This window comes from Hyperolius riggenbachi, chromosome 5, assembly GCF_040937935.1.
Source record: "Hyperolius riggenbachi isolate aHypRig1 chromosome 5, aHypRig1.pri, whole genome shotgun sequence".
Taxonomy (NCBI): domain Eukaryota; kingdom Metazoa; phylum Chordata; class Amphibia; order Anura; family Hyperoliidae; genus Hyperolius; species Hyperolius riggenbachi.
The window spans coordinates 131,183,961-131,201,273 of NC_090650.1; the positions used below are offsets into that span (position 1 = coordinate 131,183,961).

Below are 17,313 nucleotides of genomic sequence, written 5' to 3' on the forward strand. Positions count from 1 at the left end.
ATGTGAAATATAACAGGTAGCCAGGGGGTTAAAAAACACAGCCTTGGTATTCCAGGATGCCTTTTTTGTTCTTCTCACACTGCAGCTGCCTGGGAGGTCTGTCTACATTAGCTTGCCTGTTATCGCTGGCTTATCTCCTTTTCTAAACAGTCCGTGTTCTCCGTTCCCATTCTGCTTGCTCTAATCTTAATGAATTAACCTTCAGTGACATGTGTTGTGATAATCTCCGCACAAGGCGGCAATTTCCCGCACTGCTCAGGAATTGTAGCTTTTCATGCGGAAACAGCTTTTATGAATGGACACTTTGCTAAATGGTCGGTAAAGTCAGCTGTTTTGAGCATTACCGCATGCGGGAATGCTTTATGAATGGAGGCTAATGTCTCTACATAACACAAGCATTCAGTAGCTGTGCCTGTGTCTCTTCAGCTTCTTTCTACCCCCTTCTGCATTCTTCTGGCTACTATCGATCTCTGAGGGTCCATTCAAACTAGAAACGCTTTTCTGAGCGTTTTGCGATTGATTAGCATTTTTAAAATTGCTCCCATTCACTTTCATTAAAATTGCGGTACAAATCGCAACGATTTTAACGTACGCGATCACGAAATTGCGGCAATTGTTCCGCGATTTTTACTGCGATTTGAATGAGAGTCAATGGGAGCGATTATAAAAAACACTAATCAATCGCAAAGCACTCAGGAAAGCGCTTCTAGTTTGAATGAGCACTAACTACCCATACCCCCAAATCTCTGGACCCTGCTGCCCTATTTAAGTGCACCCCAATCTTGCTATTCAATCAAAAAGGACAAAGCATACTGCTAAGTGATTATACAATGAGTAAGGACGGAAGAGATGCAAAACGAGCACACACAGTGTAGGTAGCAGAGAAATCAGAAGCAATTATATATGGGCTGATAAACACAAACCAATATTCACTCCCTGTCAAAAAGAAAAACTAAACTATTAATTTGGTTATTGACTGGAAGCAAATCTTGCTGCATACCAGTCAGACCCAATAATTGTTTTATCTGTCAGCATATCTGGTTTAGTCTGTGTGCATGTGCTAACAACCCATAGATCTTTACAGTGACCCACAGGAAGTTGTGTGGCACTAATGTGCCATAACACGTTATGACAGCCCTTCTCATAGTGTCTGGCTTAGCAGGAAGGGGTGTGTTGTGTGAAGTTGCATGCGAGGTCCTGTTTGTGTCATTATTTGAGGAAGGTGGACCAGGTGGCATTTGGAGAAACACAGCAGGAGTGAGAGAGATACTCTTTTTTTATATCTACTAGATCATCAATAAATGCTAAAAGTTTCCCATTTTGAGCATATATTCGTTTACTACCAATCTTTGCCTCCTGTCCCCCTAACCAGAGCCCCATCTACATACAAACATTTGTTTCTAGTTGCTGTATGCTCATCTCCTGCGCATTATGATATTTAAACATTCCTTCATATAAGAACACTAAATATTTACCTCCTTTAACTTCACGTGAGGCCTTTTGATTTTTGTCAGGATTAGCTGCGTTATTAGGTGACCTATTCATTGTATTAGACTGTTCATCTCCATCTGGTAGACAAGCATTCTAAAAAAAAACAAAAAAAAAAACGACTTAACATGCACTAGTCAATATCAAAAAGTTATCCTGAACCTCTCCAGAGTTTTCTCCTGGGAGATAAATTTTCATCTTCCCTAAAAAAATAACTTTTCAGCACTGAACTCAAAAAGTACAAAAAAAGTAGGCAAGAAAGTAAACATGCAGTTCCTGGATAACAAACAAGATAGGGGCTATAGGTTTGTTCTTAAGATACATTTCTAGGCAAGTTGGAACACTGTGCATCCCCTTCCTTTCCCTTGTGTCCCTCCTCTGTGCCAACCTTTGACTCCAATGTCCTCCTGTGCCTTGACTGTGCTACCTTGAGCTTTTTACTCATTGCAAAAAATAGGAGATACAGCTCCGACAATCGCTCAGTCTTCTTCTCCCTCAATGTGGAAGTGACATTATTGTGATGGTGGTATAGGTGGGCTGTTTGTAAAGCAGTATGTTTATAACCCAGGCATGACCTGTATTAAATTTATTTTGAGTATTTCTTAGCTTATATGTTGAGGTAAGCCAAGATGGTGCCAGGCATCCTAACAGTTGTACTATCTCTGTATTTTTATGCACTCATGTTTATTGCTTCTTTGTAAAGTGCCAAAAATAAGATTAAAAAAAACAGGTGGTAACTATACCATCAAGCTTCAAAAGGGACAGAAGTAAATGTGAATATAGTGGAGTTAGAGAAGTACCTCATCATCGTTTAAAGTAGCTGAAAGTTTAGTGCTCACTCCATCTTGCACCGAGCTGATATCCAGGCTCATTTTAGGGTTGTAGGTGTGAGGGTAGAGAGACTCCGGAACTCGCCTTTGTTCGTCCGCACACTACAGAAAGAACATCACAGGAAATGTTTAAGAAAAACATAACTAATATGCGATTATCCACAGTTAAGTCAAACAGCCCATCTACAAGGCACAAACTCCTGCTTTTTCAGATATAAGCAAATGTTAAAACATGTGTTATGGGTCTTTAAAGGGTGCCTGAACTCCGAGAACTATGGGGGATGCTTTAATTGTCTATTATATAATTAAAAAAAAATAAATAAATTAAAAAAAAAAAACGCATACCAGTTCAGTTGCCTGTCTGTAAAGGTGGCAATGGATGATACAACAAATTTGTTCAATTCGAAAACTTTTCATTCAATAGACAAGTCTTAATCAGTTTAGGAGAAAATTCTATAAAATGTCTGTGTAAAATTCTTTTTGATCGATCTATAAAATCAATCATATAGCTACCGGTACTTCACATCTCGAGTGTGTATGCTCTGAAGTGGTTTTAGAATTGAACACCATAATCAAATTGAACACCATGCCCCATCAAACATTCATAAATAAAAATATTTGTAATAGTAAGGCCCCTTCCCCAGCTTCGCTTTACTGGTTGCGTTTGCAGCAATGTACATTATGTGCATATAGACTACACGCTGTGATGTTTCCAACCATGTGTTGCGATTGAGTGCAGTAACAACACATGGTTGCATGCAATGTTGCCCAAACGTAGTGCAATCCCATTCATTATAAATGGATGGGGTCTGCACTGCATCAGAGAGCAATGCAAGTACTATGCATTGCTGACGGCCACCTGGAAAGGAAGGAAGTGGGAAGCGGCATTGGCTGCTATACTGGACAGAGGAGAGTAGAGTTTGTCAGTGGAATGGGCAAGAGGTGAGAGAGCATGGCTAAAATCCCAGGAGGTACTGCACACGTGTGGAACTCAGCCCTTGAGGGCCAAATCCATGCCATTGTTTAGGGTAGACTGAGAAATAAAGTAATGTGTTCTACCTGATGAACAACACCTTTCCTGTTTAAGTCTCGTCAATTAGCTTAAGATGTGCCAAAAATGTGTGAGGACCTTGGCCCTCGAGGACTGGAGTTCGACACCTGTGTGGTACAGTAATAAGCACAGGTTTTCTTTTGGCACAATTGGTTAATGAACCTTATTATGGTCACCTTTCAGCTCATCTATGGATCTAGCACTTTGTGTCAAGACACTAGCAACAAGTATGCAGCTGGTGGAGTTACACACCATGGGCTTGATTCACAAAGCGGTGCTAACTGTTAGCACGCCTGTGAAAACACTTAGCACGTCTAAACGAGCTTTTTGCGCGCAAAAAACTTTATGCGCGTAAAACTATACACGCACACTGCACAGAGCGCAGGGCGCTCCGTGCGAAGTGCCCATTAAAACCTATGGGACTTCTGATTCAGAAATTCGGTGCTAACCTACTTAGCACCCTGGTTAGCACGTCTAAAGACTTTAGACGTGCTAAGTAGGTTAGCACCGCTTTGTGAATCAAGCCCCACATCTGCACAGAAGTCCTGAATTTGTGATTTAAAAAGAATGTATGTATGGCAAAGTATTAGCAGAACAACTGAGGAAGTAACATTTTAAAAGGCAAATTTGGTGATAACGTCAATACCTCTTTCAGGGTTCCCTTAAAGTAACCACAAAAATTAGTTTGATCCGGTGCACAGGCCATTAATGATTAGTTCACCCAGTTTTTAACTGGGGAAGGCATGCCCACAAAGCAATTTGCCAGCCAGAGAAGAAAAAGTGAGCACCACTCTATGAACTATAAAAATGAAAAAAAAAAACGTTATTGATCCAAATCACATAATTCCATAAACTGGCATCCCCTCTACCCCAAACCTCCCCCCATAAAATTCTACGCAGGGCTAACTGCAGGAGCGCTCCTCACGCACGCCTCACATTCGTGCAATTGTCCAGATCAGCCGATCTTTTATAGGATTGCATAAGTGTAGGAGAATAAAGAGCTTGCTGCCAAAGCCGTTTAAACCACTTAAACTAACAATCATGGAATAATGGAAAAGTCCAGGTAGTATCACTAAGCGTGAATCAATTAACTCCTCGGTGCAGACAGACTAAAAAGTAAATGGACAACAGATAAAATCTTCAATATGCGGAGATAGGAAGAGAATGAGAGAGAGGTGTGGTGTATAGGAAGTACATTCAAAGCGAGGCTTGGTTCTGCCAAAAAGATGTAAGAGAGAAGGGAAGACCCACCAGCCCACAGCGTCATCACACTGAGGAAGCCCAGGTGATGTGGGCGTGGTAATGTAATTGTAATGCTATTAATTTTCCATACTACACATACAATTCATTATCTCATAAGGTGTTTTTTTTTTCGCTTTAGTGTAACTTTCAACCTTCAAACCTTTTTACTGTTGTCAGTGCTCCTTTTTGGGACACTTTAACATCCTGGAAGTGAAATCATTGATTTCAATCTGGCCAAAAACCAATAAAAAAGGTTCTGCATCACAGAGTAGGGAAGAGGGAAATACTCACTAATCAGATATTTATTGCCAAGTCCTGATTCCTAATACAGTCACACTAGAAATAGAAAGCAATGAGCCTGATAGAGAAGTCACACAGATTATTACAATGCTAGTGACAGCTACCCAAACAGTAACACAAACCTCAGCCAGCAAAGCAACCCTGGCAATCAAGGGAAGTACTGCTCCGTGAAATGTTGCCGATTGACTCTGCCATCCATTTATGGCATACAGGTGATTTCTCTCTTGCTAAGCAAGGAATCGCCCATCAGTCAGAGGCAGAAAGCTGTGTTCACATAAATGCAGGTAGCTGGGCTGTACTGAGTTACAGTGCAATATAATCAACCCATTCACCACAGTGCCCTGTACCATGCACTATATTGCACAAAAAAATAGGCCCGGCAATGCATTTCAACAACTAACTAAATAGTGTTTTTACACATAGTGTCAATGATGCCATTTAAATATGCTGGCATCTTGCCTAGTGTGCATATTTTCAAGTATAGAAATGTATGCAAGTTAAGCGAGACATGAAACTAACGGGGGGGTAGGAGTTTTGACTTTTGCTTCAACATGTACAGTGCAGCAGACAAAGCCTTACATGTGCACTTTGCCATTCGTGTCTTCCTGTACTTGACCACCTCTTGGTCAACTCTATATATGAACAATGTAAAACTAGAGAACCTGGCGCTCAATATCAGATCAATGTGATCCAAAAATGTATAAGAGTCACTGATAATGCAACGTCGTCTCATATCCCAATTCAAGTATAGTTCCTCTGAACGTGACTGTACCTCTTCCCAAACAATGGTATGTCCATTCACTGGTAAATATATATAACAGAGTACCTCTCTTGAATATAGATGGCCAATACCCTCATGCAGGGAAAACACTGATCATCCAGTCCGTTTCGGCGTGTGTGGAGAAGTTCCTATTCCGCGTGGCTAAGATCCAAGCCCGCGCAAGGACGCTGAGACAAACTCCGTCAACTTCCGCCGGTAGTGAAGTGTTGCATTATCAGTGACTCTTATACATTTTTGGATCACATTGATCTGATATTGAGCGCCAGAGGTGCTCTAGTTTTACATTGTTTCTCCTTTCTAGGGCTTGGGGACTGGCCTTGAGTACACCTGTGCTGCTCTGTATCTACCTTTGTGCCACTGCCCATTCCCTTTCACATACTCTATATATGAACAGCTCAGCAGTAAATTTATTTGGCCATGTGCATCATCCCTAAATTGTCTTACCGCAAGAATAAAAAAAAATTGTGCATGTCAAGAAAATAAAGCAGTTTAACAAAACACATACAGCCAGGAGCCAGTGCTCGGATACAATGTGGATGCCACTTCTTTCTTTTACAGACTTGTATTCCCGATTGGTGTCACTTTGTCTTCCTTGATAAATGAAATGCGTTACACTCTCATCAAAGGACCATCTGCCATAAACAAAAACACTCATTATTAAACAGCAAAGTAGTGTTCTGCATCATAGCTTTCTGTATAAAAATATAAAACATTACCCTGTATGCAAGTACGCTCACAGGGACACTGCCTGCCCTGCAACCCCAAGTGGCAATACTAGGATCAAGTCTCATGTCACTGCAGACACTAAACTAACAATGCATGAACAGCAGCAGCATCAAGCACTCAGCTTGCTTTATTGTAACACACAGAGCACACTTACTGCTATAATATCAAGGCTGGTTTCACACCAGGACGTTGTGTTTTAAGGGACGTTATGGTCGCATAACGTGCCCCTAACACAACGCCTGGTGCTCCCTGCTTTGGACGTCAGAGTGAGCCGCGTTGTGCAGCTCACTCTGGCGTCCGTGATGCCATAATGCGCACTCTTGGACGCATGCGGCATCACGTGGTCCAGCCGGCCAATCGCCGCACAGGGCGGCCGCTCCAGGAAGTAAACACTGCACGTCACTGAGTGCAGTGAATATTAATTAGCCATGTGCCTGGCCACTCTCCGCTCCTTCCCAACGTCACTGAGCATGTGCAAATAGTCTAACGCGGCTCTGCCGCTTACAAAGTACTGCATGCAGTACGTTGTCTAATGGCGCAGCGTTACTGTGTAAAGCAACGTGGGCACTGTGAACAGCCCATTGATTTTTCATTGTTGTGCGTTACAGGCTGCTCTAACGTGCGCCTGTAACGTCCCACTGTGAAACCAGCCTAAAGGGAACCTAAACTGAGAGGGATATGGAAGTTTCCTTTTAAACAATACCAGTTGCCTGGCAGTCCTGCTGATCTCTTTGGCTGCAGTGGTGGCTAAATCGCACACCTGAAACAAGCATGCGGCTAATCCAGTCTGACTTCAGTCAGAGCACCTGATCTGCATGCTTGTTCAGGGGCTGTGGCTAAATGTATTAGAGACACAGGATCAGCAGGAGAGTCAGGCAACTGGTATTATTTTAAAAGGAAAAATCCATATCCTTCTCAGTTTAGGTTCCCTTTAACCACTTTACCCCCGCCCGTACGAATTTCTCCGTCCCTTTTTCCATCCTTTAACCCCCAGGGACGGAGAAATCCGTACTTTCCGCGCTCCCGCCGCTGCCCGTGCTCCCGCTCGTAAACACGCCGCCGGCCGCTCGTAAACACGCCGCCCGCCCGGAGATCAATGAACGGGAAAATCCAGGCAGTTAAAATCTGACAGAACCGACAGGTTTTGGGCCAGTCCATCTCCTCATGGGGGATTCTCAGGGTTTCTTTGTTTTCAACAGCATTTCCTGAACAGTTGCAAAGTCTAACTGACAAAATAGTGTGCAAGTGATAAGGGAGGCTGGCTGGTATCTTACTATATTGGCAGTTAAACTGCTGTTCAGGAAATGCTGTTGAAAACTAAGAAAACCTTGAGAATCTTCCATGAAGAGATAGACTAGTCCAAAACCTGTAGGTTCTGTCACATTTTAACTGCCTACTTTTTTGTGATAGTGGTCCTTTAAACGCAATTGTAATACAAACTGAATGACGCCTGGTATTGGCATAGGTATTGACAAGTGACCCCTCACACCCAGGCCACTGCTTTTTCATCCCACTACCATTGGGCCGGAGACTTCGGGCCACACCCAGGCCACTGCTTTTTCATCCCACTACCATTGGGCCGGAGACTTCGGGCCAACCCCACCAAGACCACCAGACATAGGAACGCTTTCTTCCCTTCGGCCGTGGGCCTCCTGAACTCTGTAAACATTCTCCCACCCTCTATCAGTGCCCTACCAACTGCAAAGTATCGGTCTGCAAAAGGTATACGTTTTCTATTTCGAACAACCAGTCACCAGCCACCACATTTATACTGATTGACTTTCCCTGCACCTTTTTGGTAGATTTCAGCAGTGCGTCTGGAAAGATGCATACTGACGCTAAGGCTACTTGCACACCAAGACGTTGCGTTAGGTGCTACGTTAAGGTCGCATAACGTGCACCTAACACAACGTATGGTGCTGCAAGTGAGGACGGTAGAGTGAGCCGCGTTAGGCGGCTCGATTCCTATAATGTCTCCCAAAGTGGCGCTGATTGGCCAGCGGGACCACGTGATGCGGAGCGAGAGACACTCCGCATCACGTGGTCCCGCCGGCCAATCAGCGGCCGCCAGTGCAGTGAATATTAAGTAGCCATGTGCGCGGCTACTGTAGCTGGCTCTCCCCGCCTCCTCTCCGCCCCCCACTGCGCATGTGCAAACAGTCTAACGCGGCTATAGCCGCTGTAACGCCGTAGCATGCTGCACTTTCCGGGGAACGTGCAGCGTTACATGTAACGCAACGTGGGCTGTGTGAACAGCCCACTTGTGTTACATTGCTGTGCGTTGGGGGAGCGTTACAGGCGCACTAACGTGCGCCTGTAACGTCTTAGTGTGTAAGCAGCCTGAATGTACTGTATATTTGCGTACCTACATATTTGAGCATTTTTGTATTACTGTCATGTTCTTATTGTATTGCCTTTTGTCTATGTACCTCTCGGAAGCTATGTATGTGTTGTGCCAAACCCAATTCCAGGCATGACTCAGTCATGCTTGGCGAAATAAACGATTCTGATTCTTTACCACCAATAGTGTCCTGTGGGTCTATAGTCTTACACTTTAACCAATTCACCCCAAAGACGTTTTTACCCTAACGGACAAGAGCGATTTTCCCCTTTTAGTGCTCATCCCTTTCATTTGCCAATAGCTTTAATCACTACTAATTACAATGAAATGATCTATATCTTGTTTTTTCACCACCAATTGGGCTTTTTGGGGTTGATATTTGTTTTCCGCAATTACTTTATTTTCTATGCATTTTAACCTCTTGACGACCAGCTAACGCCGATTGGCGTAAACTGGTCATCTGCGGGTTACCATGGAAACGGCCGCTCGATCCGTTCACGGAGGGTGTCTCCGTGAACAGCCGGAGAGCCGCCGACTGCGGCTCGCTGGCAAAATGTAAACATGCGGGGAAGAAATCCCCGCTGTTTACATCATACGGCGCTGCTGCGCAGCAGCGCTGTAAGGCAGATCGGCGATCCCCGGCCTCTGATTGGCCGGGGATCGCCGGCATATGATTGGCTGAAGCCTATCCTTCAATGCGCAGGACGGATATCCGTCCTGCGCAGCCCAGGAAGGAAGAGGTAGGGAGGGAGAGAGCACAGAAAACGATGCGGAGGGGGGCTTTGAAGAGCCCCCCCGCAAAGCGCAGCAAGCCGGCGGCGATCAGACCCCCCCAGCAGGACATCCCCCTAGTGGGGAAAAAAAGGGGGGGAAGTCTGATCGCCCTGGCATAATACTGATCTGTGCTGCGGGCTGGAGAGCCCACGCAGCACAGATCAGGCAAATCACCCCTGGTCGGCAAGTGGTTAAAGGGAAAAATGAGGAAAAAAGAAAAATTAATATTTCTCCAATTTCATCCCATATAGTTTTAATATTAACACTGCTACTGTACATAAAACCCACACATTTTATCTACCTATTTGTTCTGGTTATCACAATATTTTAATTATGTCCCTAGTACAAAGTATGTTGACAAGCTAGTATTTGGAAATAAAAGGGGTCTTTTTTTGGTGGTTTTTTTCCCCCACAATTTTCGGATGCGCGGGGACGTGTGGGCACGCGCAGCAACAGCAACACTGACTTCTAAAAACGTCCTGGAGTCATTAAGAGGCTCTAGCAGGACGTTTTTATAAGTCAGGTTGTCATAAAGTGGTTAATTATGAAATTAACTTCTCTAAGTCAACATAAATAGTACATCCACTGATATACATTACCCAATATTGTAGCTTCATCTATCTGGGCAATATGTCTATCCCACAAGTGAGGTATAATTTTGCAGTTAGGGCATTTTCTTACAAAGGGTTGTCCCAGGTCAATAGGGAATCATTGGTTCTATTGAATTACCACAAATCTTTATCTAATAGCTCTTCTATTTGATCCCATCACTGATCCTTCTAGAATCAGGATTTTAAACTTTTGGGGTAAATAACTTTATCAGATGGTTATTACATTACTATCAAATCCTTGTGTTCCATTTTCTGTCCACTCTCATAACTTGGGTGACCTATAACGCCTATCCAGGTGATCTTAGGACTATATGAAGAGTGGATGACCTATGGTGTCCACTGCAGAAGCACCTGTTAGGAGCTTACATAACCTCCTATTGGAAAGTGTTCTTACCTACCAGTATGTAACAGCATCATTAGAATTAATTATGCATGCCTCATTACCTTATGGTGAACACTTGGCCATACATGCTTTATACCCAGCCTGGTCCAGTTCCCGGTTATGTCACTATTAAAGAGCTATTGCCGGTTTAATTGACCATAGCTATCATGATTCTGTAGACATTGGAGCAATATTATCTGCAGCTCCATCAGGTGTCTTCCCTCATATGTCTACCTTTGCAGTTTTTACCTTATATTCCCACTATGATCCCAAGCCCTGGAACTGTATAGGGGAGAGACAGGGCCACTAAACATTAGGAAACCGTAGAAGGTATGGAGGGCATTAGACATCAGAAACTGCTTAAGGGAGGTAGGAGGCTATAAGACACCAGGGTACCATATAGGACAGGAAGAAAGACCACTAGACACCAGGGAACTGCATAAGGGATGGTGGCCATTGGACACCAGGGAACTGTATATGGGAGGGTGGCCATTAGACACCAGGGAATGGCCATTAGACACCAGGGAACCGCATAAGGGATGGAGGTGGCCACCAGACATCAAGGTTGCCCAACAACTTGGTCCCAATTTTGACCCACTGTGTATTGGAGTTTGATACCTCCTATATTATAGTGATCATATATTCTAGAAGATACGTCTGAGACATTTCTAGTGGCATACTTTTCATTCAGTCCGCCATTTTGTTTGTTGTATTCCCAAACAAGCATTTCCATTATTAATAACATTTTTTACTATCTACCCTGTTCCATTTATAACAAACTGCACAGTAAATAACAATAACAATAGAGGCAAAGTCAGCATAGCCTTGGTAAAGGGCATGCATATATTATTTCACACTGTACCTGTATTCTGCTCCAAGAGAAGCAGCTACACCATTCAGTTCTCCTTGCCGTTTGCTAAGTTTCTTGCTGACGCAAATAACTACATCACTGAGAATTCTGGGTTCATTCTCTACCTATAACAAAACAGGAGCCAGTTCACGAAAAGCATTAATAAAGAACGGACATCAGCCTCTATAACTGATAGAATATAGATCATCTACACAGCAATAGAGGTGTGCAATACGCCATCCAATAACACTGACATACTGTATAATCCTCCGACAAACAACAAACTGATGTGCCAACTGGCAGCCTGGCAACTACAAGAAATGTACAATTTAGCAGAACGGTAAAGGTGATAATGGCACTAAGGATGATATGCACATCTAAATGCATGCAAGCTGCAAAGCACCTAATGTGAACAAACAGCCTAAGGCCAGAAACCCACTAGAAACGATTTTCTGAGCGCTTTGCGATTTGAAAACTCTTGCTAATGTAATGCTATGGGTGTGATCCCACTTGAACTATTTGATTTTATAAAAATTCCCCATAGCATTACATTAGCAAGAGGTTTTTTAAAACACCAGCGATTAGAAATCGCTCCTAGTGGGTTTCTAGCCTAACTCATGCCTCAGAAGAGACCTGCTGCTGAAACCCTCTCATTTCAACCAGCTATGCTGCCCTGATTGTGACTATTGATGCTACAATCGACTGTATTTCAAGACATGCTTGTACTTGCTACAGTGTAATGACTGAAGCAGCACAAAAGGATGGGAGTACTGTAGGAATGACCTGGATGGGAACAATCCTTTATGGTGCTAAGAATGCAAGAAAGACTATCCCGAGCCATACAGATTCTCCAGAGGCAGGACTCTCATCCCTGTCAGTAGTACAGTTCACCCATTTACATTAAACAGCACTGAAGGGGAACCAGGACACCACCATAAATCAGAAGACAGAATGCAAAAAATAGTGAGATTGTTATGACAGAAATTGGGAGTCATTACTGATGATGTTGTTTCTTATTCCTTTAGAATTTGCTAGCTGTCATGCTTGACTGTATGTGTTTTATTCTAGGTTAATTGCACTAGAAAAGACAGCTAGGAAAATACTGCAGAAACTTCAAGTCAGCAAGGCCCATATACACTACAGACTGACTAGTTAATACCAGATGCATATACAGTACTATACTGCATGTTAATATACGAAGCCATCCATATGTCCATTATGGTTTAGTGACGCTTCATACAAGTACTCTTTGCCTTAACATTGAACCCGTTTATGTAGCTACTGAATCATGAATAGATTATCTGCTCCTCAGCCAGGATTAAAAAAAGACACTACATAAAATAAGAACTCACTTGTTTTTCCACGGGTCCTTTTAGCTGAGGGCTTGCTGTAAAAGCTGCAGTTTGCCGGTTGCTGTTAGCAAGAGCTACCTGCAAGTTTCTGCCAATTACTTCTGACAATGGGGTAATCTGCATCTTGTGCTTCTGGTTGGGACCACCTGGAGTTTCCAAAGCTGCCAGGGCATCCTGTTTCGATAAAGCACAATATTTATGTCATTATATATGGTAATAAAAGAATGACCTATAAAAAGAACTACAGCAAACTATCATAAAAATACTTTTTTTTTTGGATTCAGGTGCCGGTAACAATATCACTTAAACATTCTAAACAAAATATTTACAGTTTACTTACTAGGAATATTTCTGTAAAATCATAACTATTACATTTAGAATGGTCCAGAAGACTGGTTACTGTAACTAAATTGTTTTGACTAACATTGCAGCTAATGCAATCATGTGACATTGACTGATGGCTACTGGTAACAGCACTAGCTTTATGGCTTGCATCTGCACACCTTGTCCAATTCCACAGAATGTTTGTTCTAAATGTGTGAAAATCTACTGATCCACTTATGTCCGAAAGACAGATTGTTTATTGAGGAATTTAGGGCTGTGGAGTCGGAGTCAGAGTCGAGGAGTCGTGGCAATTTTTGCATACCGGGAGTCGGAGGTTCCATAAACTAAGGAGTCGGATGATTTTTGTACCGATTCCACAGCAGTGTTCTCCCCAGAGCCTATTACCCGGGCGGAGCGCCCACCAGATCTCTGTCCCCGCCCGGCTGCTGTGATTGGCCGCTTTCTGCATCATTAATTCTTTCCTCCGCACGATAGACATGACAGCTTGGAACGCAAGCAGAGACACCATCTCCGCCCTCCTCCTCAGCTCCTTCCTTCCCATCAGCAGCGTGGAAGGGCGGGGAAATCTCATAGCAGAGAGAGGAACAGGCAGACCGAGGGAACTTTCAGCTGGAGTCCGCACTGAAAAGAATGTGCGGTTTGATTTGTTATCTTTTGGTGAGTCACTCCCGCTGGCTACTACAGTGGACAGACGCTCTTCTCTTCTTCTCCGTGAGAGCACCATGTACAATGCCCCCTTCCCCAGGTCCTTCAGGTCACAAGAATGTCAGAGACCTCAAAGAAGTGTGGCACATTAACATATCAACATGTTTCTTTATTCTGGAGCGTGGTTTACAGAGGCTGTAAAAGGCAGCTTTCATTCTGCCTCCTGTGTCTCTGCACTTTATCACCAGCTGACACTTGGTTTGCTAGCTATTAACCCCAAATTGTTCAGTTCCATCACTGTATTATCTAGCTTTCAGTATGGGCAATGGCAAAAAGTTTAGTTCAGCATTTTACATCAAGTTTAGCCTTTTTTTTTGTCTCAGCAGTTAGTTATTTAGGTTGAGAAAGACATCCATCCATTGAGTTCAGACAGATTACTTGTATGTTCACAAATCACTGTGCTGTACAGAACAACTGTAGTGAGAGGTATAAGGAGGCTGCCATCTTTATTTACCCGACAGCCTCGCTGAGCCTTTGCCTATAATACTTTTAGCCATAGCCCCTGAACAAGCATGCAGCAGATCAGGTGTTTCTGACATTGTTGTCAGATCTGACAAGATTAGCTGCATGCCTGTTTCTTGTCTGATTGAGACACTACTGCAGCCAAGTAGATCAGCAGGGCTGCCATGCAATGTGTATTGTTTAAAAGGAAATAAATATAGCAGCCTCCATATTCTTCTCACTTCAGTTCCCCTTTAAACTAGCATGGCTTTTGCAAAGTCTTCGCTGGAGTTCTCACCACTCATGTCGCCTGCCCGTGTGATCAGCTTTAAGTCAGCACTCCTCTGCAACTAGTGTGTGCAGCAGCAGGAGTAACATACATTGCATGCAGGGATGGTGAATGGTGTCAGGTCATATATGTGATGATGGGGCTATGGCACTAAGGCCCCATTCACACAGGTGCTTTTCAGGGAATCCTTAGAGCTTTGCTGAACGCCAGCGAACAGAGAATCGCTATGACAAAGCTGCCCTATGGTGGCATTCACACTGCAGTTGCGATTTGTATGAAAATCAGAAATGCACTGCATACAGCATTTTGTGAGTATTCGCAATGCGATTTTTGTTTCTTGAACAAGTTATCGTCCCACCCAGTAGCACTCAGTGTGATGCTGACCTCTCCCCAGCCAGTGCGATTCCCCAGCCAGTATGACCCTCACTCTCCTTTCAGCGTTTCCTTACTTTCTTACCCAGCAGCACCCTGCGTAACCTTACTTCCCCACCCGGCTACTTTTTCATGCCACCCGGCTGGAAAATATTTCTGGGAAGAACACTGCACAGCCCTGGTGGAATTCACAGTAAACCCGTACAGTGTATGTAATAAGCTAACATATACTGAAAAGCAAGCATGAAGAGGTGGTTCCATGCATTTTTTTAAGAACAATTAGGGCCTGTTTCCACTATACCTAGGTGAATCTGCATAGAAAAAAAAAAAAAAGCAACCGCATTCGCATGTGTACGCAATTTTTTTTAATGTTATTCTACGGTTGCCATTCACTACTATTGACTTAGATTGCTTAAACACTTATGCGTCTGCAAAAATGCATACGTGTTAAAGCGAAGCAGCTTAAACCACGTGGAAAATTCTGACAGAGGCGGACAGTTTTTCTTCGTCTGCGGGGGTAAGCGAATTTCACCTGTAATGGAAGCAGGGCCACTGACTTGTATAAAGACCCAGGTCAAAGCATGCAATTATTATGCTAGGTACAAGCCATACAATTTTCTGGCAGATTTACCAGCCAGATTGATTATTTTCAACATGTCCGATCTGAATTTCGATCGATTTTTTAGATTTTCCGATTGTTCTTTCGATCTATTTTCTGATCGATTTCCGTTCACTTCTATGGAAATCGATCAGAAAAATGAAAAATCGATTGAAATAATCAATCTGGCAGGTAAATCTTCTAGAAAATTGTATGGTATGTACCTAGCATTACACAATGCTTTCTTGTAGTCTGGTGAGTAAGACCAGAATATAACCAGCTAACTTTAAATCAAACCAGCAACTAAAGAAAATGAAAAGAAAAAGTGATTAAGGTCACAGTTACATAAAACATTTAAATCACATCAGCTGTAGCTATGACAGATCAGAGTGGGTTATCCCCATATCTCCTCTTATTGATAACACACAAACAAGAGTATACATGGTACAACCATGACAGATCAGAATTTGCTTCACAGGTCTTAATAAAGGCAGCTCACGTGAAAGAGACTGGCCATGTCACTTGATGTCAAGCCATCCCATTTGCAGGCACATCCATTCCTATGTCCCAAATAATAATTCAGGGAAATAAATCTAATGATCCTCACACCTTTCCAGGAGAGCCGCTCTCTGTAAAACTGACCATTTTGTATCAGGAGGTGCCCAGGAGTAAGGTCTGCCATGAAGCTACAAAAGCACTGCAACATAACAGCCGCATAAGTTGTATAAAGGAGAGTCGAATGGATTTTGCTCACATACACAGTCCTGCAGTAGGTGAGGCAGTACATGTTAGAATAGCTGAAAAATAGATTGCTGTGGAGCCAGCGTATCAAAACCACTCTTGCTTGAAAGAGAGGAGTTTGAAAAGAGATCATAATTTCCAAGTACCCAGGGAGATCTGTTACATCAGAAGATCAGTTACTCATGCACACCGCTTAAGCTTACATTATTTTCCATCTAGGTGAGATACCTCAATGGCCAAGGTGCGGCCTGCAGTAAGGTGGTGGGAGTCTTTGACGAGTTGACTAGTATGGGGCCAAAAGTTGGGTAGAGGCCAGAGATGGGCTCAATCACCCCTTCCTCATGCATCTTTCCTAGGATATGTGGAAGGTTAAAATCTCCATACCAATCTGGTAGATCAACCATTGGGATTCTAAGGTTACAGAACCTGGGGAGATCAACCATTGTTCTGTGGAGAGCTGACCTACTAGCGTTAGTTGCCAGAAAGCTTTAGTTGCCAGAAGGCGATATACCTTTGCTTCGCAACTGATCAAGAAGGGGGCGCAGAGCCCGCCTATGTTACAGTGGAAAGATCCTGAACCTCCGTGTCAAGATCCTAAATCTCCGTGTCAAGCATTATTCCATCTTGGTATCTTGCTTTATCCATGAACTCTTTCTTTTAGGTTATATAAATTAAGCAGCAAACCATGTCTCTGGGTGCATCATCCTCAGCGCTCCTCAGTCTCCATGCTCTGTGAACCCTTTGGAGGACAATAAGGAAGTTCAAGCAAGTTATTAAATATGGCATGGAGTGCCGACTGAATCTGGTTTGCAGCCTCCGATACTACCTTCACCCTAATGTTCCGGCGTCGTCCCCTAACATCCAGGTCTTGCAGATGCCTGTTCATTGCTATCAAGTTCTCAGAGTGGGTCACGGCCTGCTGTAGTTCATATGGCCACATCCCTGCAGTCACCCGCCCCTTCAATTTGGGAAACTATGCCCTGCTGTTCCTCCTTCATTTCTTGTACCTCCCTCAAATCCAGGGCCAGTGATGTTACGGCAGCCATTGTGGGCATCTGCTGCTTCAAGTTCAGGATAGACCAAACGCTAACTGG

At 43.4% G+C, this 17,313-nt stretch overlaps 1 protein-coding gene across 1 annotated transcript in view; it reads right to left on the bottom strand.

The window, feature by feature from the left end:
• The window catches only part of TOPBP1 (DNA topoisomerase II binding protein 1), an 81,951-nt gene that overhangs the window by 17,874 nt on the left and 46,764 nt on the right, over nucleotides 1-17,313 (bottom strand). Inside the window, exons 15-19 of the mRNA XM_068236261.1 lie at nucleotides 12,729-12,902; nucleotides 11,389-11,501; nucleotides 6,198-6,324; nucleotides 2,289-2,420; nucleotides 1,476-1,584 (exon numbers count right to left, since the gene is read on the bottom strand). Of these exons, the coding sequence (XP_068092362.1) occupies nucleotides 1,476-1,584; nucleotides 2,289-2,420; nucleotides 6,198-6,324; nucleotides 11,389-11,501; nucleotides 12,729-12,902 (655 nt within the window). The remainder of the gene's footprint in view (nucleotides 1-1,475; nucleotides 1,585-2,288; nucleotides 2,421-6,197; nucleotides 6,325-11,388; nucleotides 11,502-12,728; nucleotides 12,903-17,313) is intronic.